This window comes from Cottoperca gobio, chromosome 6 (assembly GCF_900634415.1).
Source record: "Cottoperca gobio chromosome 6, fCotGob3.1, whole genome shotgun sequence".
NCBI classification, from domain to species: Eukaryota; Metazoa; Chordata; class Actinopteri; order Perciformes; family Bovichtidae; genus Cottoperca; species Cottoperca gobio.
The window spans coordinates 10,092,521-10,117,675 of record NC_041360.1 but is presented as its reverse complement, the minus strand read 5'-3'; the positions used below and the strand labels follow the sequence as shown (position 1 = coordinate 10,117,675).

Genomic DNA, 25,155 nt, shown 5'->3' with positions numbered 1-25,155 from the left:
GAGCTATAGCAACCAAGGGCTATAGCAAATCTTTGCAGCCGTGTTTCACTATTTTATAACATTTATAGGCAAAATGATAGATACATGAATTGATGATACAAGTTATCATTAGTTGGAGCCCTTCTTTTTTCCTACCTTCTTTTTTCTCTATCTTTCCTGGCTTTGATTGGCTTTACTCCCCCTCTCACATTCTTAAAGATTCAAGGTAGTTTAAAATTGCAAAACAGTAATCCTCCTCTCTCTCTTCCCTTCATTCCCTGGCCTCCCCCATACCTCGATCCTTTCCACATCTCCCCTGTCCCTGTACTGAACCTCAGATTTATGACTCTAATAATTCCTGCGATGACTTCATATCTGACTGACTTATTTTCAGCCTCACGTGTGCAGCGGACCACACAGGCACACGTACAGTACACAGCGTAACAAATCAAGTCAGGGGTAATAGGGGATAGGAATGAGGGTCAGATAGAGAGATGAAAAGAAAAGAATCCATAAATGGGATGGACAGGGTGAATAAAATAATAATTACTGAGCTTGCTGTCTGGGGGATGAGGATTTTCCGTCTTAACTGTTACTTATGCAGAAGCTTACAAAAGGGAGATAAGGGCATAGTCTTGCAGAGGCGCACGTCTCTAAAGTGGTTTCATGTTTTTTAAGTTTAAAGCTACATTTTAATGACTTAAACTGTCCATAAACTAGGGGAATTCATTGCAGGAAAGATGACAGATAATCTGCTTGAATTACATGTTACACAACCTAAGTGCGTGTACTGGGAACATATTGATCGAAAAACAATCAGTGTCTCCTCTTAGGTTTCTCTCCATTCACCAAATAATCAATAACTCAGGCTCAGAGAGCACACCACTTCCTACATGTGCATGATGTCATGGAGCAAGCCATGTCCCAATAGGGCCATTGTTTTTGTGAATGAGACAAGTAATTTGGGCAGCGAATGACTCTCACCCAGTGTTTAGTTTGAAATATATATATTCACGCAGGATGTGGTGGCGGTGGCAGTTGGAAAATGTTTACGTGTGCTCGTGCATGTGAATGCTTGTGTTCGTATGTTTGCGTTATTACTTCATAGACTTTGTGCGAGTGTTTGTGAGAAACATGTCTCTCTGAGGACAGCAGTATTTTTACCACAGCAATGATCTCACCCAGTTGGAGCTCAGGCTGATGTGTCTTGCCTTTTTCAGAGTTCTGACTTTGTGTGTGTGTGTGTGTGTGTGTGTGTGTGTGTGTGTGTGTGTGTGTGTGTGTGTGTGTGTGTGTGTGTGTGTGTGTGTGTGTGTGTGTGTGTGTGTGTGTGTGTGTGTGTGTGTGTGTGTGTGTGTGTGTGTGTGTGTGTGTGTGTGTGTTTTAGTGTAGAAGAGAACATTGCTTGGCTGGAGCCAGCTGCCTCCCCAGTGGGTCTAAAGTTTGCGTGTTTCCCACCAATCTGCAGCACACAGCCAAAGCAAAGACAACACTGCCTGCTAGTGTGTAGCTAGGTGGCGTGTTAGCTGATGCCAACTGCATAGTTGTGTCATGCGTCACATCGGCTCTGATGACAGGATGAAATGTTTTGATGGTGGCATCTGAACCTCGTGTTCCAGTTTTAGCAGAAGAGGCTGCAGAGACAGAATAGAAAGAGAATAATTATCCAAAAAGTAAAAGAGAGAGAGAGAGAGAGAAAGTGTGGAATTTGCACTAATGTTCTGCAGATGAAAAGAGTTGGATAATGGTTTCAAAAGGTGGGGAGGTGGTGATAAAAATGACAATGCGATTTATTCATCGCACACACGTTTTGTTGGAAACAGGAAATGGGTTCCATAGGAAAATAGAACAAATGCAAAAAAAAGATTATAAAAGGGGTTGACAGGAAACGCAGCGTTAGGTCATGACAGCGGGAAAGAAGGTGTAGGGACAGGGATGCAGGTTTACAGGTGTGTATTTCATCCATCTAGTGTGTGTCTGTGTCTGTGTGTGTGTGTGTGTGTGTGTGTGTGTGTGTGTCTGTGTCTGTGTGTGTGTGTGGAGTTTACAGATGTGCAAAACTGCTCCTAATCTTCCCTAGCGCCATCTGCCAGTGTTTTTCGCAGGATTACTAAAGCGTCACACGACTGGGTCAAAGGGAGAGAGCGAGAAAGGAGAGGAAAGGGAAAAGAGATGGAGATGAGGGATGCGGCATGTGCTGAACGTGTCTGGATTCTCTACACTGGGGAGACTTGGAGGGCAGCGCGTACGTGTCATCTGAGCTCTGACTTAATTTACTGGTCCTCAATTACAATTGATTCTGAGCACTAAAATGATCAGTTATTCAACAGAACACTTTTGAAAAAGGATTAATCGTTAAGGTCTTTTATCAGAGAAAAATGGCAAACATTTCTCTGGTTCCAAACTCCCACATGTGACGATTTCTTCCTTTCCTCTGTCTATTTCCTCATACTTATAGACTAAATAATTAATCAATAGAATCACGCAAATCTACAGATTAAGTGATAATGAATATGATTGATAGTTGCAGAACAAGCGGTTCACCAGTCAAAGTGACATGTCTACAAGATGTAATCCACACAGGTAGGTGTGTAGATGTGACTTCAGATAAACAGGCTGGGGTGACATCTGAGCTGTGGCAAGTTCCATGCTACGTACTAATCAGTCTAGCCAAGTTATGAATGCGTAGTAGACGTCACTAATTGACTAATTTTTTAAGTAAAAAAAAGAAAGTCTAAATTCTCTGATTCCAGCTTCTTAAATGTGAATATGTTCTGTATTTTTACTCCTCTATGACACAACCGTTGAGTTGTGGACAAAACAAGACATTTACGGACGTCATCTGACATTTTTCAGATCAAACAATAATCGAGAAAATAGTCGTCAGATTATTCAACAATGAAAATAATCATTAGTTGCAGTCCTAACGTGTAGTGCTTACACACTCAAAAATGACACAATAACGCAAGATTTAGTCTACTTGCAAACAAAATTCACTTAATTAGTACTGTATGCTGCTAAAATGTTCCTACATGCTCACATCTGGGAAACACTATCACATTTTGTGGACGGTGGTGAAACAGGAAACAAAACATAAAGTATTAAATATGTGTGATTATTTATACATGGTACATTCTGTAGTATTAATACTTGCACGTAATATGTAACTGGGACGCAGTTCGGGTTTTTACAGGTTAGCATGCTGACTCCCACGCTGTCAGCCTGCCAGCTCAATGCGAAAGCACACAGGACGAGACATGGCGATGACATACTGATGAGAGGTATTAGGAGATGAAAGGTGCCTCTCGCTCATTTTCTTTCGCTCGCTCTCTCTTTCCCTCGCACACACTAAAAAACACAAACACACACAGGAGCTGCTGTGTACCCAGGGGCTTTGATGAAATCAGGTTAGGGTGTGACTGCACCGACAGAGGTACAAAGGTCAATTCAGTTATGTGTCATTCTTCTGTGCTGTTATACAATGGGGCGGCGGCCCGTGCGTGTGTGCGTGTGTGTCTTAAGTGTGTGTGTGTGCATCAGAGAGAAGCTGAAGAAGTGAGGTAATCGTGGGAGGCCGAATCTCACAATGCAACCGTTCACAGAGACATTCCAATGAGCTACATAAGGAGGTCTGTTTGTGTCAGTGTGTACGTGTGTTTTTGTGCGTCTGCGTGCATGTCTGCATGAATATGTGCATATGAAGTAGAGCGTGATCGCGCAATGTTTGAAAGTGCACATGTGAGAAAAAGCAAAAGACAAAACAGAAGGAGGAGAGCCGTTGAGGAGATGAGGTAATACTCCTCATTTCATCCTGAATGTGTGTGTGTCTTCACGTAGGTCCAGTGTGTGTGTGTGTGTGTGTGTGTGTGTGTGTATGTGGGTGCAAGTGGGACCATTGGCTACATTTTGTGTGTGTGTGGAGAGCTTATTCAGTGAGACAGGCCGTCATGTTGACCCGTGCTGTGTTCGTCAGCCTCCTCAGAGCTGAAGGTCTCGCTTTATGGTTTCTTCTTCTCCTCCTTCTGGAGCCCAGCAGGAAGTCTCCACATCCTCTGAGCCACACACAGGATTGCGGGATTCTTCCGAAAGACACAGAACACAAATTTTTTATGTGTTTAGAAAACTGCTAAATGCTTAAATGTTTTTACACAGACTCTTTATTCGCTGCCAACAGCGCCACCTTTAGGGCGAGACAGGAACATAAGTTGCCGTAGATACCTGTGTGATGGAGATAAGGTTGACATGATCAATGAGCGACACATCTCCGGGTGCCTCTGGGTGTGTTGTGATTGGCCACAGTGCAGGTCAGAAAGGTTGCACGTTAATTGTTGTTGCGTGCCTGAGGTCCATGTTCTCCCTTCCTCCATCCTTCGTCTTTCCTCTCTACACCTTCTCCGTCATCCCCCTTTCTTAACCTCTTAACCTGTCCTCTCTGCACCTCTTTGCCCCTTTCTCCTCCCCCTCCCTCTCCATTACCGGGAGCTCCAGCAGATCAATGATTTCATTGAGAAGGAGCCAGTGGTGCCATTAGGAGGTGAGCTCACCTTCCCCGGGGGGAGCTGACACGTTATTCTCAATGACCTCGCCTTCCTCTCCATCCCTCCTTCAGCCCCTTTACCGTCCCCCTTCTTTCTTCCTCTCTTTCCCCCTGCTCCTCCTTCTCCCTCTCTCCTCTCTTCTGTTTCACGGTGCTGAGAACAGAGCTCTATTTTTAGTTCCAGACTCCTGCGGTCGTCACATCTGGCGCCAGTGGCCTCGCTGCTCTCACCCTGGCCTGTAGATACACAAACACACAAGGACACACACACACCGGCCCCACCCCAGCTTGCACCAAGGGAGCAGAAAGGTCAAAGAAAATGGCCTACAAAAATATCTATGACATCACCTCCCTCCTCTGAAAAGTGTTTAATACTTTGAGAAGCCTTGGAGGTGCACGGTGGCATAATGCTCTGTATTCTGCAAACAGTCACTCAGCAGGTATGTAATGAGCTCCTTTTTTTTCCTTACACTTAACTAGCAAAAACTGCTGCAAGCCAGCTAATTCATGCACATATGGACAGGCTCACACACATAATATGGTAACAAGGCCCAGAGGAGGCTTGTGTCGAGTTCAGTTTTATGTAACAATGTACTGTTACATTGTCTGTCTCATTGGCCTCACATGATGACCTTGATGTAATTTTCTCCTTCTTTCACTCAAAACCGGAGAACAAAAACAGGACAGCGTGTGTGTGTGTGTGTGTGTGTGTGTGTGTGTGTGTGTGTGTGTGTGAGAGCGTTTCTGTATGCACAGTGGGATGCGTGCTTGTTCATGCGTCCGTGTGTGTGTGTGTGGGTGTGTTTATGTGAACCATTGCCAAATGTTTCCACCATGACGTGATCTCACTGCTCTGCTTGCCTGCTGCTCCTCTTCCCCTTCTCCTTCATCACTCAGAGTCTCTTGCTGACTCGGAGGGGCCACACACAGACACACGTACACACACACACAAACAAACACAATGCACACAGTCAATGAAACACAGTCATACGTATATAATCTAGCATGCAAAGAAGAGAATGACATTTTCTCCCAGATGCACGCATAAGAGATATGCATACATTCCAGGCAGTGCAGATGAAGATTAGAATTTAAGACGTCAGTGCAGACACACACACACACACACACAATACTTAAGCTTAGATGTGCTTAACAGAAAAGTGACTAACATTTCTGTTTATGTCTTACTGTATTGTATGCATACAAAATGAACAATGTGTACTTTTATGTCCTCAAACTCACAAGATCAGTGTATAATTTCACCATAACTCAAATTATCTTAATTTGCAATTCACATACACAGAAAAAAAGTCCCTGTAAATGACTCTTTTGCATAATGTCACAATTAAGTTAATAAAGTCACTAAATAACTGTAAAATAAGATTTTACACAGTTGGAAAGATTAGATGCTTGAGTTTGTTTCATGATACAAGCAAAAAGCTGTAAAGCATGACTGAAATAACAAAAATTAACCAATCAGTGTAGCTCTTATACAGAGAATTACATAGGACATGCATAATAACCTTTGCTTTCTTTACTTACAAGATGCAGTTTGCCTGTTTTATACTAAGTATGATAACCGCTGTGGGACAGTGCTTGTACGACAGTGCCCTAAATACTTCTGCCATACTTGTTTAAGCTGCTTTGTGTATACAGTCCATTCACAGTGCATACCTTCGAGCCCCTGCTGCATTTAAAATCTATCTGCAAGCCTTTTGAACGTCCCAACCCGCCCCTGTCATGCATTCATCGAGCATGGAATAAAAATAGTTTGTTTAAACTGTTACCTAGGTAGTGTCAACACATCAGGTCAACAGGAGCTGAAGTTGAACAGCGTGCTAACCCAAGCCCGGTTTCTCCGCACTATACGCCCCTATCAGCACCTCATAACTCGAACCTCACCATGAATGTGGGCCAAGTGCTTCCGTAGTTCAGTTGCTGCGCCATCAGTTTACCACTGCAGCACTTATCCCGATGACTCTGACACACATGTGGAGTGGAAATTTCCAAGGGCAGAAGAAACGGGAAAGGAGTAGCTAAAAGAGATGCTAGTTTATCCTACCCAGAGCTGGCCTACATTCTCCAGATTCCCTTCGTGCTTGGACTGCCCACTGCCCCTCCTGTCATAGCGTCATTCCCTGGAACAATGGTGGATTCCTGTTTATCACCGTGCCGTCTTGATGCTTTGAAGCTCTTGCACTTTATCTCTGGCATACCGCAGTGCTGCTTCCGTATTTACCTAATTGGTTGCCATGTCTTCTTTTTTCCCTGTTAATCAGATTTAGTCTGCTCCTTCGCCATGTGGATGATATTCTATTACTTGGCAGCCTTATGAAGTGGACTACTGTATGAGAAAATCTATTTTAATGTGCAGTTTGCTAATAATTTTCCAAAAAAAGACAGGGGGATTTTGTTCTCTAGGCTCATTGGCATTGAGCAGACTAGTTTCCTGTAGCAGAGCAGAGAGTTTAAATCCCTCAGCGGTTTAACACTTCTCCTGGTATGTACACAGACTTGTAACGAAGGTCTTATTACCGTAAATTCATGCTGACCACACACAAACTTTTGGGCTGAACTTTTGAGTCTGCTGCTGCTTCCTGATAAAAGCGGGAGATTTTCCATCACCACAGCAACAGGCTAATTTTGGAGTTCCAGGCGTTCCAGCCCACGGCCCAAGATTGAGGAATGCAGCCGTTTGTGATCATTCCCGGTCCTCCTCATATCTTCCCCTTCAAACACACTAACAGAATCACATACACACACATGCATAGATGAAGGCAGTCTACAGAGAGGCCACTTCCTTTTTTGTGGTGTAACTATTTCCTGTTTCTGATAACGTGACATCAGGGCTCCCCGGGGTGAAAGAGGGAGACGCCTAAGGAGCTCAGCATGTTTGTATACAAATGTGTGTCGCTTGTGTATTTGTACTTTAACAGTGATTTAGGAGGAAAAAAAAGTCCAGAAGTCCCACCATCCGCTTTAAAAATAAGTTTAAAAGCACCATAAAGGCGTTGGCAGGGCGCACACAGAAACAGCTTGCCTAGTTCCTCTCACGGCATCGCGTCATTCCTTCTCTATTGTTCTTCTGTAGCTGGTGGAGTGATGTCACTGCAGCATTGTGGATGTGACACAATCACACACACACAGTCTCCAGGGCCTGTAATGGCAGGAAAGCCAACCCTGACCGCGGGTGTTGCGATAGCCGCTGTCACCATGATGTCCTGTACGCCCAAATACAGTCTGCAGGCTGTAACGCCTTACTTCTGCTGAACATCTTTGTGTAAGATGGCACTGCTAAATCACTAAACGTTCAGTAATGTGTTAGCTTTCTTGAAATTAATTCTATTTTTATGTATACCATATTTCTTCCAAAAACCTTTATTTGGTATGAGTATATGAGTTGATTTATTTAAATTGTATCTCACTGGAACATCAGCAGAAATATTTAATTAGAATTTCTGTCTGGGAAATAATTATTTTTAAATCACACAGAAAACACTGATATGTATTTGAGGTCAGTGGAAAAACTGGGACTCACATTTCATCATACTGTGTGTGCTGATGAGATAATAGGAGGTGTTGTGTAAAGGAATATTGGAGTGGGGTGGGGGGGGGTGCATACCAGTCAGTGACAAACAATCTGGATATAGAGAAACACCCTGGTGCAGTCTGAGACTGTCTGAGCTAATTATGAGGCAGGTAGACGCTGGCAGGCACTGTGTGTGTGTGTGTGTGTGTGTGTGTGTGTGTGTGTGTGTGTGTGTGTGTGTGTGTGTGTGTGTGTGTGTGTGTGTGTGTGTGTGTGTGTGTGTGTGTGTGTGTGTGTGTGTGTGTGTGCGTGTGTGAGAGGCCCAGATGGCTTGGCTTCCAGCTCTGGTGTCAGGAAAGTGTGTCTGTCAGCCTGCCTGTTGCACTGATAGGAGCTATATGATAGGAGAACACTGAACTGATCTGAGACCTGCCTGTCAGTCTGCATGTAGCAGCGGTACAAACTCATTAAAAACAAAGTGATCCGCTGTCAGCTCCTCTCTGTTGGAGCGCCGCAGTTATTACACTGCTACCACATGTGGTGTGTGTGTGTTAGACATGCACAAGACAGTAAGAGAAAGAAAGAGAGAGAACTGTGAGTGTGTTTTCAATGTGTTATTGCCTTCAAGTGCTGCAAGGAAACCCTGTGCATCCCGGCTCAGACCATTAGCATTTAGAATGAAATATCCATCCGTTATGCTCAAGTGATCCTGTGTAGACAAACTCACCTCTGGGGAAATTAGACGAAAGCAGTGTGCACACACACACACACATTCTTTATCTTTCCATTCCTGCAGACTAATGTGCATCGTTCCTGCTCATATTTACCCTTTATGTTCAATCACACACACACACACACGCACACATTACATTACTCGTCTATATACAACCTCAGAAAACAGCTGTGAGCCGTCTCACTCTTGGCTAAAATTAACATTCACTTTATACACACACACTTTTACACTAAGTAAAAGCAAGGCTTTACATGCAACGAACATACTGTAAGCACATGCCTGCGGTGGCCAGCAGCATTTCACTTTGAGGCTTAACAGCCCCCCTTTTTCTCCATGCACACACACCACTGAACATCTCCAACTGGGATTTTTGAGTAGTTCATCTGGTTTATGAGGACGCGTCTGGTCCTGAAAGCCCCCCTTGGTGCGTTTGATATCTTACCCTCTTCTCTTTCTTTGTGTGTGCGTATGTCTTTGTATATGCACTTGCCTGAGTGTATATATCTGTGTGTGCAAACTCATTTCTTGCCAGTGAGATAGATTTACTGCTGCAGTAGCCCCGGGTGCTGAGCTCCTCCAGGGGGTTAAGTTGTTTGGAGGGCAGGGGGTCTTCTGCATGACTGATGCGTGCAGGCCTCCCTCCAGGCTGCAAAGATAGAGATGAAACTAGCGCATGCATGAGCTCTTTACATCTAAGAAGCACTTCCTACCATCTTCCTCTTCAACCTTTCTTCTTGACGTCATCGGCTCACGGTATCTGTCTGAAAATGAGGAAGGGAAGGAGTTCTAATAAATATCCAATATCTAAAACCAATACTTTTTTTGGCTCCTTAGTTTAAGGAATATGTTAAATAAAAATATTTGGCTAAATACAATATTATCTTGAATAAGAAAAGTTTCCCGATTTAGATTAAGAAATACCAAATTGAAGAATAAATTAACTAGGCTTTTGATTGCTTTTTAAAACACATAAACACACACACACACACACACACACACACACACACACACATTCCCTGCACCACGTGTCCCCTTGCAATATGACTACATCATTTCAGCTACCATCTCCCTATGGATTCAAACACCCCCCAATTTCTTCCAGCACCCCCAGCTACCTAATCTCCCCCTTCTCTCCTCCCTCAACTCCCCCACCCTCAATTGCTCCATCTCTCCATCTATCCTCCCCTCTCCCTCCCCTGGTGACTACCTCACCCCCCAGGCATGGCAGCTGTGTTCTCCTGTAGGCATTACATCACTGCAAGAGCAGCCTTGTTACTGATCCCCTGACAACCAGCACGATCAACACACACACACACACACACACACACACACACACACACACACACACACACACACTTATGCACATATGTTTGTATTTACGCATGTTGGAGAAAATAACTGTCTTCCCGTCCCGTCTAACCCTTGCAGCAATGTCCTCTCTTGTCTTCCTCTCACCTTGTTCTGTTCATCCTCTTCACACATGAACGCAACACATGGGTGTACACACACACACACAAACGCAAAGTTGAACTTACACACAAATTAACTCATCACCCTAACCTGCCCTATCCGGAGAATGACGTCTTTTTTTCCCGTGATATCCTGACAGATGATCTGAAGTGTCGGATGGCGCTCCTGTCGCTGCCTGTCTCATCGGGGAGGGAAGGGGATACTGACAAAATATATTAAATGAAAGTATTTTATTTATATTATGGTGTTAATACAAATGCATTTTTTTATGCATAGAATATAAATCTAGAAAGCCTTTTTAGGAATTATTGTTTGCATTTGTCATTTTAGACTTTGATGATTCGTGAAAATTAGGCTCAGTTTCACCAGATCAATCACTGACTTCATTTGTATCCAAACTGCAATTAGTTTTACAATGTGCAGCACTAAAACAGAAACACGAGATAGATATGAACACAAAGCACGTACAAAGTAGAATGGGTCCACAAGTTAAAACAACTCAAAACTCAAAGCAAGGGGAATTCCTATTCCAGAACAGAAAGAAAAGTGCACTATGGAGAGGAAAATTACATTAACGTCGGGACTTAAATATATAGACGATAAATATAAAAGGATGCCAGTTACATTCAAGCCCTTGCCACACGATTACACACAATACTGATTAAGCCTGATTATGTCAACCGGCCAGAGCTAAAGGGAGCAGGAAGGAGGGAGAGACCATAGGGACGGAGCTGCAGATAGGAGTATGGCGGAAGCTATCGCGGAAAATGTGTCCAAGAAACATTTCTGCAGTGGATGCTCCGATAAAAAAAGAGAACTAAAAAGGATTAAAGTTTTTAAAAAACGAAAGCAATTGACGGCGAGGAAAAACACGGATCTTGGCCCTTTTCTTGAAGAGAGCGCACCTGGGGGTGGGGGAGAGCTCACCTTCAGGCATACGTCATAAGTACGCGTTGACAGTTGATGTAATTACCGTCGCTGCCAGAGGGGGAGACAAAAGTTCTGCACTGCAGGTTTAAGTTCATAATGTACAAAACCTATATTGAGTAAATGTTAAGTATACTGAGTGAGGGCAGGCAAACTGTACAAGTGTTTAGAGTAAAGACAACGGATCAGAGAGAAGATAGAAAGCAACTTCCAGGTCGCACCTGTCATTACTTCAGTACATGATATATTTGTATACATACTCTAGATTAGTCAGGTGCAGATAACATATCTAACATCGAACAGTCTTAACACATATTGCGTGTACATCCATTACTGTTTGCACCATTCAAAACACAACTTGTGGCTTCCAGGGGAGAGTCTACGCCATGTTGTATTCTGGCCTTCTAGGCCCCTTTGGCCTTTACACACATTGTCTTTCCGTCTTACAGCGCTATCTTATACTCATCTCCACTTCTCTCCCGCTGTCTGTTTTGGCTGGTCTCTGTGTAAACTGTGCGTTGTCCCAGTAACTAGCCCTCTACCATAAAAGCACGCTCTAAATCAAAGAGATGTCAGTGGAGGGGGGGTGGGGGGTGTCCGGAGTGACCATCCTACCTATTTCTGTCGCAGCAGGGCACACATGTGCAGTCAATAAAAAAGGCCTGGATGTCATTTATAGCGTCTTGGCTGTAATCCTCTAATTAACACGCCTACTATTCTGAGCCTTGTTACCCTGCTGAGGACTGGAAGAGGAGGAGGAGATGGGTGTAAAGAAAGTGAGGGCATCGTGTTTGCTTTAGGAACTCAAAAGATCTTTAGCATTACTTTGGTCCTTTAAACACCAGCGGCTGCTTTGTGTTGTTGCTGTTGGCTTCCACCACTGTGCTTGCGCAGGTGTTGTGTGTTTTAAAGCTGTTTTTACGGCTTCGATCCACACAGACAGAACAACCAAATTTGAGGTGTGGATTCAAACTGGGGTGATGATCGGTGTGTTTGAAGTGTAGTGACACTAGTTGACCACTGTGGAGTGCAACACTGGCTCCAACAAGCTGCAGATGACTAACAGTCTGTGTGTCCATTTCTTGGTTCGACATCCTCCCTAAACCAATGTCTGCATTTTTCACAAAGCTCATCATCACCAAGTGACCTATTTCTTCTCCCGCTCCGTCTCTCGGTGACCCGCTGTTGAACATAGGGTGACGTAAGGCTGTTCTCACCCTTCTGTGATCATTCAGGGGTTTGCAGTGATGAGATGAAGTCAGCCAGTAAGCATGCAGCTGGCCCCCTAACTAGACATCTTGTATAAGCTTATTTGCTTATTTTTTGCGCGTCTCACTGTGGGGATGACTTAATGCACTTGAAGCCCATCTGACCCGGTTTGAATGTAATCAGAGACTGAACAGACGGTCAGAAAGGACATCTGACTGACACTCTCATGGCAGGTGCTGTCTTAAAGAATCTATGCTATGTACTACCAGCAAGAAGTTGAATTACCTAAAATGGCAGCTAGAAAGAACCGCTATGTTAAATTGATCAGTTATACAAACCAATGTTAACGTTTTTGTATTTAAAATAGCTGTATTTGCATGATAATTAGTTAAGTTTCAGTTAACATTCAGTCTTCTCCAGCGGGTGTGTTAAATCCTGTGCTTCTTTGTTTCCATAACTGGACTTGTGGCCTACATGTTTATCATTCCATAGTAAAGTACCAGAAGTCTGTGGCCTGTCAAATGGGATGATGGATGCCGACCACAAGCTTGTTTGGTCTTCTCATCACCTCTTGTCTTCCCGTCCTCTTTTGTCTGCTTTTCTTACTCCTCTCTCCTCCACAGCTTCACTTTCTCCCTGCTCTCCTCTCCTTTCATCCCCAAACATGAGAACACAGTGTCCAAAGACAGGCACGTTAGACATGAACCAGCGCAGGAAACATGGTGAAGTCACACACATTCCCTCACCTTCAGAGACAAATCAGCGTTCAACACACTGACAGTCCTAATCCCCACTCTGCAGTAAGTGTAATGTGCTTCGAAGCTACAGTACATTTAAGGCAATCAACCTAATGTAGGTATTCAGCCTCTTCTTACTGTTAAAGCTTTATTAAAGGTGCATAATCTTGTTCGGTATTTAATATTAATTGAATATGAAAATCTGAATATGAAAAGCATACATTTGCACCTCATTTTATTATTGATTTGTCAAGTTTACAAACCCTCAACAAGAAGCATATTGTCATGCACATCAACACAAGCATTTCCCTTTCTTCCCTGTAGTCAACAACACGGATACTATGTCGTAGCAGTGTGTATATGCTAAACAGCCTTATAGCCTCCATCCAGCTAGGCCCCTGAGGTGGCTGCATATTTGTTGGGTGAGTAAGGAATGTGGTTACATGCCTTACACATTAGCTATGACAGAGCGCTGGCTCCACAGGAGGGGGAGGGTGTAAGGGAGGTAGCAGAGGAGAAGGAAGAGGAGGGGGAAGAGGAGGGAAGGAGGGTAGAGTCTGAGCTCACGGCAAGTGAGCTCATTCACCCCCAGAGCTCGAGGAGAGAGTGCAGCTCTGTCGTCATCCTCCTTGCTGAGAGAGCGAGAGAGCGAGAGAGAGAGAGAGAGAGAGAGAGAGAGAGACAGAGAGAGAGCAGAGAGAGACAGAGAGAGAGAGAGAGAGAGAGAGAGAGAGAGAGAGAGAGAGAGAGAGAGAGAGAGAGAGAGAGAGAGAGAGAGAGAGAGAGAGGAGGAGTATAAGCCAGCGAATGAGAGACAGGGAGAGTGGAGCAGCACAACAATAGTGGGCTGCTCTTCTGGCTGTGGACTCACAGAGACAGAGAGAGCGCTCAGAGAGACACACAGACGCTATGTAAACCAGCTGCAGGCACATTACAGCTGGCTTATACGTACAGACAATACAGACTACTCACTTTTGTTTTTCCTCTTGCTCTCTATGCGGCGTCCATTCTTCACAAAACCACAGAATAGCTGAATTTTGACGCATTTTAGGAATTTTTGTGGTCACTGCATGGAATTTTGGCCATACAGTAGGTGGACTTGAGGAGCGTGTCCACAGACATTTTGGACTGTTTTTTTGTTGTCTGTTCTCAGAGGGTCACCACCTGGACACTGGAACAGCTGACTTGACCAGAGTGGACTTGAGCACTAGAAGGAGTTTTGACTACTTAGGATTCTTTCACTCAGACTGTGGGCTCCCCTCAATCAGCCCTCTAAGGGGAACACTTGTGTTTGTTTGTTCTGAAAAGAAATTGCGTGGCGAGGGCTCGCTCCATCCCCGAAGGAGGGGGTGCCAGAACATTTCCATTCCAGTTGAGTGTATTCTGGGGAATGCCTCTGGATGTGGTGATTGCCCCAGCAGAGGACTGTTTTTGGCCGAACCTGCAGGACACAGACATGAGGCTGAAGATCAGGGTCCGCCGTATGAAGGAAGGGAGAGAGCTACGAGGTGTGTATCCACCTGGATTCAGAACAAGAAAAGTGGTGTGTGTGTGTGTGTGCGTGTGTGTGTGCGTGTGCGTGTGCGCGTGTGCATGTGCACAGAGCTACCATACACAGTGAACGTGGAAAGAGTATGATTTCATATCATATAAACACAGCAGCTGCTGGGGATTTGGCTGTAAAATGTACCACTGCTGTATACAGTTGAAGGTGTATCTGAGGGGAAAGCCCCTGATAGCAGTTTGTGCACTGCAGATGAGTACAAAGGCACAGTAGGCTCTCAGGTATTGAGGTATTCTAGTCCAGGCGTGCCGCAAAGCAAAGATGGATGTGAATCAAATTTTAAGGACATGTACTAGATCAATACTGCTATACATCTCCAAACCCGCTAACTGTTTTCCCACCTTTTTGTTTGTGCAGTTAATGTGTTTAGAGAGAAAGAATAGAAAAAAGGAGGATTAAGGACATTATGAAGAAAAGAAGCGATGAAGAGGAAGGAGAGAAGAGAAAAAGGGGAGGGTGGGGGGCAATGAGAGCCATGACCCGCGGTATGACATAGTGCTCATGCTCTCTCAGCCTGTGGTCATTGAGATGTAAAACTATCACAAAGGCTCTTTCTTTTTCTCTTTCTTCTCCTCTGCTCTTGGCTTTTATCTTGCTCCTGCTCACTCTCTCCCTCTGCAGAATGGTGTCTTGTGGAGATCATGTTATCAATATGTGTGCAGTGTGCACTGCAGGTGTTTAACATAACACCTTTCACACAGAGCTCTGAGGCAATGCAGAGCTGTGGTGCGGTGGAGAAAAATTATTTTAATATACCAGCACCTTTCATGCATATTGCACAACATATATATCCAGTCATTACAATGCTAATGCGTCTATAGTTAGATCTTTTGGGATCATAAATGTATGAGAATATGGGTGTAAAGTTTGTATGCAAATAGAGACGATATGCATATCAGAAAGGCGGTTCAAAACAGTTTGCACATCAGCCCTCCACACCTGCCAAACTTCACATTGATATGTGTGTTTCTTTGTGTGTGTGTGCACGTACAGTCCAGTATCAGCAAGGCTTTGCAGTTGGAAGTGCCAAACTCATTAGCTCAGAGAATGCTAGCAAAAAATTAACTCACACGTTTGCCATCAGCAGGTGAAAATAGAATTGTGTCTGTCACGGGTTATTTTGAGGCTCTTCATCACACTTCTGTTGAAATAGACTTGTGAATGCAGGATGAATTAGAAGGAGGGTTTATAGTCCTGTATTGCAATACCACGGTACTGCTGAAAGAGCAGTTGATCAAAGTGACATACCCCCGCTATCTGTCTAAGATAGAGGAACAATAAACAGTTTACAGCCAGGATAACATGTTAATCATACAGTCATTCCCCACCAACTTCAACCTGACGCCCTGCGCGAAAAGTGATGACATCATCCCACTACCTCATCTTTGGTCTGTCGATCTAGACATTTCTGACAGACTCTACCCTCCTCTAACACACACACTCACATCGCTTCTCCAGGCTTTGTGGAGCTGAGTGGGACATGTGTGCAATGATGTCATGTTGGGGGGGGGGGGGGGGGGTCACATTGAGATGCTAATGTCCCCTCATAGTGGAGGGGACAGCTGGAGGGGCACAGAGGATGGCGTCATGTCTCCCCGATATGAACTACAGAGAAGAGCAAGGGATGGAGGGATGTAGGGATGTAGGGGTGCAGGGGACTCATTCAGGCAGATCAATGCCCCCAAGCTGCGGAGGGGTGTGTGTGTGTGTGTGTGTGTGTGTGTGTGTGTGTGTGTGTGTGTGTGTGTGTGTGTGTGTGTGTGTGGTGTGTGTGTGTGTGTGTGTGTGTGTGTGTGTGTGTGTGTGTGTGTGTGTGTGTGTGTGTGTGTGTGTGTGTGTGCCTTGTGTCCGTCCCCCCTCTCCATTAACAGACGAGTTAAAGAGGGCAACTGAAAGCTACACAGAGACTGAAACACACAGAGCAGAGAGGGAGGGGGTGAGCTTGTATTGACGAGGCAGTCAATTGTACCAACAGCAGTGATGTAACAGCACAGCTCCCATTAACGATAACAGCCAAGCAGGTGCTGTGTGCCATTCGTTCGTTCAATATCTCCGGGATTGCACTTCCATTCGTCTTTCAGCATCGATTTACTCAGCCGCACAACCCCAAAAAACTCAGAATTTGATCCATATATCTTTTACCAAACACACACTTTTCATGTATGTGGGGTAATAACCCACACTCTTAAATTGAAATGTTAATATTTAGTTGTAGGAAAAGACTGATGAGGAGGGGGAACCAGCAAACAAAGGAGGCCTGAGTGCTCGGCTCTGACAGGGCAAGAGAGGAAAATAAGCAGTTGCATAAATGATGAAGTGGGCAGAGGAAAACGGAAAAAGGAAGTCAGCGCTGGCTAGCATTGCAGATGGCGACACAGTGCCCTCTTTCCCGGGTTGTTGTGTGTTTTCTTTCTACCCAAACATTTTTTCTCTTTTTTTTTTTCTCGGAGTGTTCAAAATTGGGTTAGTCACATCCTCTCCAAGTACATTTTCCAGAAGTGCTACATGACGTAGCGCTGTGCAAAACGTGAACTTGAAACCTAAAAATACAAGTTTGAATAGTATTTCTGTGTGGCACAAGATCATGACTTCAGCATGTGACTGGAAATTCCTGTGCAGCAGAATCTTTTATATTTCAGTGTATTTTCGAATGAAACTGTAGAGTAGGATAGAAGAGCAGGAAGCATGATACATTACCTTGACTTGTCCAGCCACTTAGCTTTATCTCTCGAGTTTAATGTAGCAGTGTGTTTGTCTCTGCTGATTATCATGCTGCGCTGAAGGTGAACTCATCTCTCCCAGTTGACTTTCTGAGGTCATCTTCATGGACAGCTGGGCTGGTGTGTGTGTCACAGGGTATTTTCGGTGACCTCAGTGTGAGTGTACAGTGTGTTTATGTGTGTGCTTTGATTGGAATGGACGGATGTGTCATCGTTGTCTTGTGGAGAATGTGAGGCCATGTCTCTTTGGGTTATTTGGTGCTCGCTGTTGTGTGTGTGTCTGTGTGTTTTTCTGCCCTTTGGACACTCAGTGTGAGTGCGTTTTATTCCTGACAGCACTCAGGGGGACACGATGAGCCTACTGTCATCAACATCACTGCTCTTCCTCGCTGTCATGGCAACCTTAAGTAGATTGGGGGTCAGGAGACAAGTTGATAATAACACACTATCTCCTGTGTGACTAATGTCCGTGTAAAGCTTTGACTGCAAGGAAGGTGTTTGTAATTGTGTTGACGTCATGTCATTGTAATGTAATGGCTTTTTAAAGAAAGCAGGCAGGCACACAGTCCTGCTCTCTTATCTCTGACTTCCGTCACCCCTCATGCCAGTAACCCTTTACTCACTCTCCCAGTCATACACTGGCTCGCCTGTCTTCCTGCTGTTTTGATGCTTTATTTAACACGAGATGATGTCAGCTACGGTAATCATGGCTGTCATTTTTAATCCAGACAAACAAATGATCAAAGGGTGAGAGTATTTTCATTCATGTGTTCACTTCCCACAAACCCACTTTCTCTTCACTTTTAAACACACACAAACACTGTCTCCACTGTGGAACTTCCTGTCTTCGGTCATTTTAACAACCCCCCAACAATGTCCTCACATAGAAAGGAAAATGGTTGCTGTGTAACGTCAGGCTTTTCCTGTTGATTTAGTCTCCAGGAACATATCGCTTCCTCACACTGATACAGTATATATGCCTCCTGTTCGGAGCTATATGTAGCACCATTTATTTTCTTTGCCTGCTTGTGTGTGTGAGTGTGCACAGGATCCACACTAGCAGCTTGGGAACAGAGAAACCAGGAAGAAACCCTTCAGAGAACTACCCTTCCTCCCTCTGTTTTATCAATTACTGACACTGTAGCACCGCCCATAGGATCACTAGAAAGAGGCTCGGGTGGAAATTGTACAATGCCAGCACAGTCTAAAGCAAAACTGTGAACTACAAATGGCTGTTTAGTATACTCTAAAGGGGCCAAAAAAGGTTAGATCATACACACATGCTAGAGACGCAGCGCTCAGCCTCTCCTTCTTTGCATTAAGATTTCCTTCCTCTAACTTATTTATCTGATCACTCTTTCTACATCTATGCATCTAACACCCCCCCCCCCCCCCCCCCCCCCCCCCCCATGTGGAGCGCTGATGTCATTGCTCCACTGGTTGCCATTAATAGCTGGAAACAGACAACCCTTCTTCACGTTGCTCTTAAAGGGACAGTGCACCTAGAATAGCTCTGGGTCATTAGGATGCACCCAGCTTCAGAAGCTGTTGTGATGTAGTGCAAAATACCAAAGCTACTGAACATGTTGCACAACCTTAATTGTGCAGCTTTTTAGGTCTCATATCTGTTGAATGCATGCTGCTGTCACTGTGTGCTCTATGTGTGTGTATCAGCTAGACGTCGCTACATAAGTAGTGCAGCTGGGTGTGTGTTACAACGGAAGGCAATGTCCTGCCTGTGCTGTGCTGTGTGTGCTACTTTAGAACAGTGATGTCATGTCTCACTCACTCTCACTCTGTGTGTGTGTGTGCTGTGTGCGTGTGCGTGTGCTTGCGCGTGCGTGTGCTTGCGCGTGTGTGTGCTTGCTACGGCTGAACCTAGATTAGGTTCTAATCTCCTTTCTCGGGCTCAGGGTTTCCTTGAAGCACTCCCCTCCCTTCTACACACTCCTCAGCGAGGTCATTACCCACTCCTCAACACGCACACACAAACAGACTTTGCCCCCACCTCCTCTCGTTGGCCCCCACCCTGTAGTTATACAACCGCGGTACTGCAGCGTAATGATGAGTGTAGGTATTTGTTTATGTGTGTGCAGGAGTGGGCGCGAGCAGTGCCTATGTGGTGTGTGTGGACAGAATTACAGACAGTGAGAGTGAATATTGAGCATATGTTGAGATTATGTGATCATGTCTTTTCATGTCAAGATTGTATCTTCTTGGAGAGTATCATCTTGTTAACATGTGCATATGTATGACCGTGTGTGTGAGTGTGCTGTGCGGTTGTCGGGGGGATGTTACTGGGCCTCTGTCCTGACCCTGCACCTGTGGCCTCTCTCATTCCCCCAGCCTGACGCAATGCTCTGCTACAGGACATGAGCTCATGCAGGAAACAGAGCCACACACACACACACACACACACACACATACACACATATACACATATGTCAAAAGTGGAGCCGCCTGCCTCTTAAAGGGCCAGGCACACACATTCCTGGCCGCCCAGCAGTTAACCTAACTCGCACACAGAAGCACAGAGAGCCTCTTCTTTGCTCCTGTTGCACTAAGCAAGACCCAGACATTGTAGCCCAGATTCACCTCTGAAAAGCCTACAGAGCGTCTGTTTGCTCTGCTAATAGTGGTGCAATGTTCTTATTGAGTTCATTCATGGGAGTCTTTGCAGAGTTTCCCAGTGTGTTGTGTAACTGCTCTGCGAAAAATTAGTTTACCTAACCGGTTCTCTCCTTCTCTTCTTTCTCTGCAGGAGGTTTTGCTGCTTTCTCCTCCTGTTTCCCCGGCCTGTGTGAAGGGAAACCTGCCACTGCTCTACCTATGAGCTTGTCCCAGCCTTGCATGCCTGTGGCTAATGTAGGGCCCACTCGCATCCTGCCACACCTCTACCTGGGCTCACAGAAGGACGTCCTCAACAAGGTAGAATTTAGTTTGCGTCTTTACACTAATTTCTTCACTGTCATTGAAAGATAACTAACTTGTTATTGTTACTGGCAACAAAACATGACGTTGAACTTGTTTTATCTCTGCAGGATCTGATGGCTCAGAATGGTATCACCTATGTACTGAATGCCAGCAACACCTGCCCCAAGCCAGACTTTATCAGCGAGAGCAACTTCATGCGCATCCCAGTTAACGACAACTACTGCGAGAAATTGCTTCCCTGGTTGGACAAAACTAATGAATTCATAGGTAATAGAAGGGGAAATGTAATACAAACCATAATGTGTCTAGATTAAAGGTGAAGATTAGCAGTACAAAGCAAAATAGCCACTGAGGAAAGTGTCTTTATAAGGAAGTGAATTCATCTTCAAGTTTTGAGTTGAAAAATGCCATGATATTCAATACAATATACATATCCGCACTTTGTCACAGTTAATAAATGTTCACGTGCAGATTTAGGTATCAATAGCGGCAGGTATAATATTTACGTTCAGGACCCCCTGTACCCTTCCAGGAAATGTCAGTTTGCTTTTAATAGACGCTGATTTTTTCCAGACACTGAAACATGTGTATTCATACCTGTTTGTCTCCCCCCCTTCCCCCCCCCCCACTCCAACAGACAAAGCTAAGGTGTCAAACTGCAGAGTCATTGTGCACTGCCTGGCTGGAATCTCGCGTTCAGCAACCATCGCCATTGCATACATCATGAAGACAATGGGCTTGTCATCAGATGATGCCTACAGGTACGCTTGGTCCTCCCACCCACCACCAGCTGAGCTAAGGTGTCAGCCCCAGTAAAAAGACAACTCACTGTTGAAAGTAATGCTAGACGATTTTCTCAACAACCCCCGCCCCCTCCTGTTGTGAAAATTAAATTGTTAGATGCCTGCCAGGAAACAGTGTGTATACAAAAGGCTTTGCTTTGCCTTGTCTGGACAACACTGGCACATGATTATGTATTGTTCATAAGTAAAACTGTTCACACCCTACTGTCAAAACCTTGGCCACTGATAGTGTTGAAAAGAGTGGCCTTGTTAAAACTACTTTCCTGTGACTAATATGTTCCAACTCTTTTCCTCCTGGCAGGTTTGTAAAGGACCGAAGACCGTCCATATCCCCCAACTTCAACTTCCTGGGGCAGCTTCTGGAGTTTGAGAAGGGCCTGCGGTTACTGCAAGCTTTATCTTCAACCTCTGATGACAAGATCTCCGAAAACAATGCTAAGCAATGCTCAGAGGTTAATGGCGGTTTTGAGATGAATGGTCACCACAGCAACTATGACTCATCTGTGGCAGACCTACACCTCCCACCAGAACCCAAGCTGCCGTCACCCACCTCCCTGCAGCAAGGCTTCCACGGCCTACACCTCTCCGCAGAGAGGATCATGGACACTAACCGGCTTAAACGCTCCTTCTCCCTGGACATTAAGTCAGTCTACTCCCCTAACAGTCCCCCCTGTCCCAGCCTGGCACCCACACACTCTGAAGACGTCCCCAAGCTGTGCAAGCTCGACAGCCCCGGAACAGGCACCTCCAATGGTGTCTGCTCCCAGTCTCCCGTCCTAGACAGCCCCAGCTCCGCCGATTCACCGTTCCCCTCACCAGGCAGCGGGGGCAGCATTGGAGGTTTGGGGCTCAGAGGAAGTGAAGGAGTCCATCGGTCTGGTTCTTCCTCATCCAGACCCAGGAGGAAACCCAAGCATTGCTCCGGCAGTTCCCCAGTCCACTCCCAACCACACCAACCTCCACAGTCCCTCAGCCTGCCGCTGGACCACAAGAGCCCCAGCATGGACGAGAACCTAAAGGGGTCCCTGCTCCTGTCACTACCCTCCCAGCCCACCGTGGGCTCTGGGGCCATGTGGACCAAACACAGAGACACTGTCCAGGCCACCACTCCCGTCACTCCTGTCACCCCCACCAAAGATGCCCCCTGGCACTTTGGAGCAGTGGAGGGCGGTGAGGGAGAGATGGAGTTGGGAGGAGGAGGGGATGGAGGGGGAGAGGAGTCGTCGGTGAGGTTCGGGAGCAGCTCGGCGTACGTGGCGTTTGGGTGCAGCGAAGGTGTGCGGTTACGAGACAAATCCCAGAGGGAGAAGTCCTCAGCACCGCAGACACAGAAAGATCACCGGGACACTACGTCGGCGAACAACAGCGGGCCTGCGTCAGAGAAGCAGTTCAAGCGGCGCAGCTGTCAGATGGAGTTCGAGGAGGGCATCTCCGAGACGCGATCCCGAGAAGAATTGGGGAAGATCGGGAAGCAGTCGAGCTTCTCTGGGAGCATGGAGATCATCGAGGTATCCTGACAGATAATGGACATGATCAGGGCTGTCTCTTGCGGTTATAAATAGACCTGGTTAGAGGGAGTGCAAGAGGAGGACATATGACTGGGAGCAGAATAAGCTTTTTTTTGTGCTCCCCTCAGACAATGTTAAAGACTCCAACCGAGAGAAGGAAAAATAGATACACAAGAAGAGAGTTAATGTGAAAAGGTTAGCAAGTGAAGTAGCATTTGCGCCTGGAGAGACAAGAGCCTGTGATGTGGTGCTTAGCCATCCTGAACTCTCATACAATTCTAAATAAAAGTCTGGGGAAGGTGGGGTAAAGGGGGTGACTGTAGGTACTGAAACTCTTAATTTTTCTGAGCTCTGTAACAGATAACAAGGAACGACCCAGGACAAGTGTCATGTTGCATCCTTACTATATAGAATATCCCTATTTTGACAGAGTTTGGACACAAACTGCTTGCCTGCGGTCAAATGTAGTGTACTTCAGTGGGTGTATAGCTTGTGATTTGAACCAAGCCCCATGTTTCCTCCCAAAGCTTCACCCCAGTGTCAGAAAGCCTCAGAACCTCGCACGGCTACGTTGCCCCCCCCGTTTGCCTCTTCCCAGTGGCTCTGCCTGCTACAAACTCTGCATAGCAACATCAGACAACAATAACAGACTCCATAACAGCACCGTCTCCTCACATCACCACAGCACAAGGCAGAGAGATCCCAAGGACTAAATATAATGGCGGTACTATATCCCAAAGGATCCTCATTTTGTTGTTAAAAAGACTTTTGAAGGCCCGTAAGCGACGGGCAGTGTTTCCCCCCCCCCCCCCCCCCCCCCTTAAAGCACAGTGTGTCTTTCCTGACTTTGGCTCCCTTGTTTCCAGTGTTAACAGTGTGATGGGACTGAGGTTTCGGGATGGTTGCGAGGGTTCTCTTTAATGGCCCTTCAGCTCCTTTATAGACCCCCTCCCACTGCTCCCAGTCACCTATCTATGGTCACCACTGAGCATGCACCAGAAAGGCTGACTACAGACAGACAAATACTATATATACAATATGAATATATATAGCAATTTTAATGGACTTCTAATGGACTTTTTGTTCAGTTATACTTTTAATTTATTGTATTGGTTCATTCTGGTAATGAGAAATAATATAATGTTTTGTGGATTTATTTCTTTTTTCTTTTGTTGAATTATTATTGTTATTATTATTATTAATTATTTTCTGTATGGTATTTATGAACACACACTCAAACAAATACACACATTCAACAAATTCAAGCAAGCAATATGTGCTGTGTTCCTTCTTTGGGGAGAGTGATGTATGACTTTGAAATGCACTTTTATGCTTTCTGATAACCAAGTTCAGTTACCCCTCATACCCACGGCAGCAAGATCCTCCGAAGCCAAGTTCTGAGTTTTGATGCAAATATAGAGCCTCTGTTTTATATTCAAGGGTGGTACAGACATCCCAGTGGAACAGGATCTATGATCTATTCATGGATTTATCACAATCGAGGGTTTAAGCTAAAAAACAATGTTTGTTTCACTGTATGCAGAGGAAGACAAAGTAGTTGCACACACTCTGGTCGCTCATATACAGCGAAACATTTTCTGCCAGTGGCATGAGTTCTTGCATAACAACAACTATATGCAAACAAGCGCACACTCTTTTACAAGTTTGAGATTTATTGACCCCCTCTGAGTATCCTCTCCGAGCCAGCACCAGTTTGTCATCATCATAGCGCGTCCCACCAAAGTTGAAACCAACAAAGACGCCCTATACGGTATGCACTTACACATATTTTCACACATGTAAAGCATATAGGCCCTACACACACCCTTTTGTTCATTCTCAGGGGATCTTTCAGTGAGCCAAGCCCGGCACAGGGTACACAGCTGCTGGTACATCAGCACAATTCATGTCCGTAAAGCTCCCTCGCTTTCTCCCTCTCTCACTTTCTGTCTTTTTTTGCTCTTATTTCTTATTTTCCAAAGCTCTGATTAAAAACAGCGTAACAAAACGGAAAGAAAAAAAAGCAGATTTTCATATCTTGAGGTGAAACAAATGAAAACGTTGCTCTCCTGGTGCGAGATGGTTATTTATTTATAATATAAAATGTGTTATTTTTCCTTTGACCCTTGATTAGCTTTTCTCTCTGGTGATCTCTGACCTTTGACTGCTGCAGCTACAGTAAGTTCAGATAGATTCATCTGTTCCCCCGAGGCTCAAGCAACCTCTCCTATCCTCACCCTCCTTCCTATATTTTTAAGAAATGTTGTTAGAATTATTTATGACGTGTAACAAAGATGATGCAGGCTGTCCCATTTGCTAAAATTGTTGTTATCGAAATATTATTATTATTATTATTATTATTATTATTATTATTATTATTATTATGTTGTGTAAATAGCAACTCATCTATGAACACTGATGAATTTAGATGAGTTTTTAAAAGAAAATCCTGATACCTTAGGCTGCTTGACGCAAAAATACCTCAGGTTCTATTGAAAGGCTTTT

The 25,155-nt window shown here is 45.0% G+C and overlaps 1 protein-coding gene across 6 annotated transcripts in view; it reads left to right on the top strand.

Annotated features, from left to right (window-relative positions):
* dusp8a (dual specificity phosphatase 8a) overlaps window positions 1–23,448 on the top strand; it is a 42,910-nt gene extending 19,462 nt beyond the window's left edge. For 3 of the 6 annotated variants that reach the window (XM_029433606.1, XM_029433609.1, XM_029433608.1), the window contains exons 4-7: window positions 20,167–20,333; window positions 20,447–20,606; window positions 20,977–21,100; window positions 21,444–22,659. In XM_029433606.1, the coding sequence (XP_029289466.1) occupies window positions 20,167–20,333; window positions 20,447–20,606; window positions 20,977–21,100; window positions 21,444–22,659 (1,667 nt within the window). Of the gene's footprint in view, window positions 1–13,737; window positions 14,630–20,166; window positions 20,334–20,446; window positions 20,607–20,976; window positions 21,101–21,443 lie in introns of those variants that run through there. The other 3 variants (XM_029433611.1, XM_029433610.1, XM_029433612.1) reach the window with 2 other exon arrangements.
* Window positions 23,449–25,155: the final 1,707 nt, after the last annotated feature.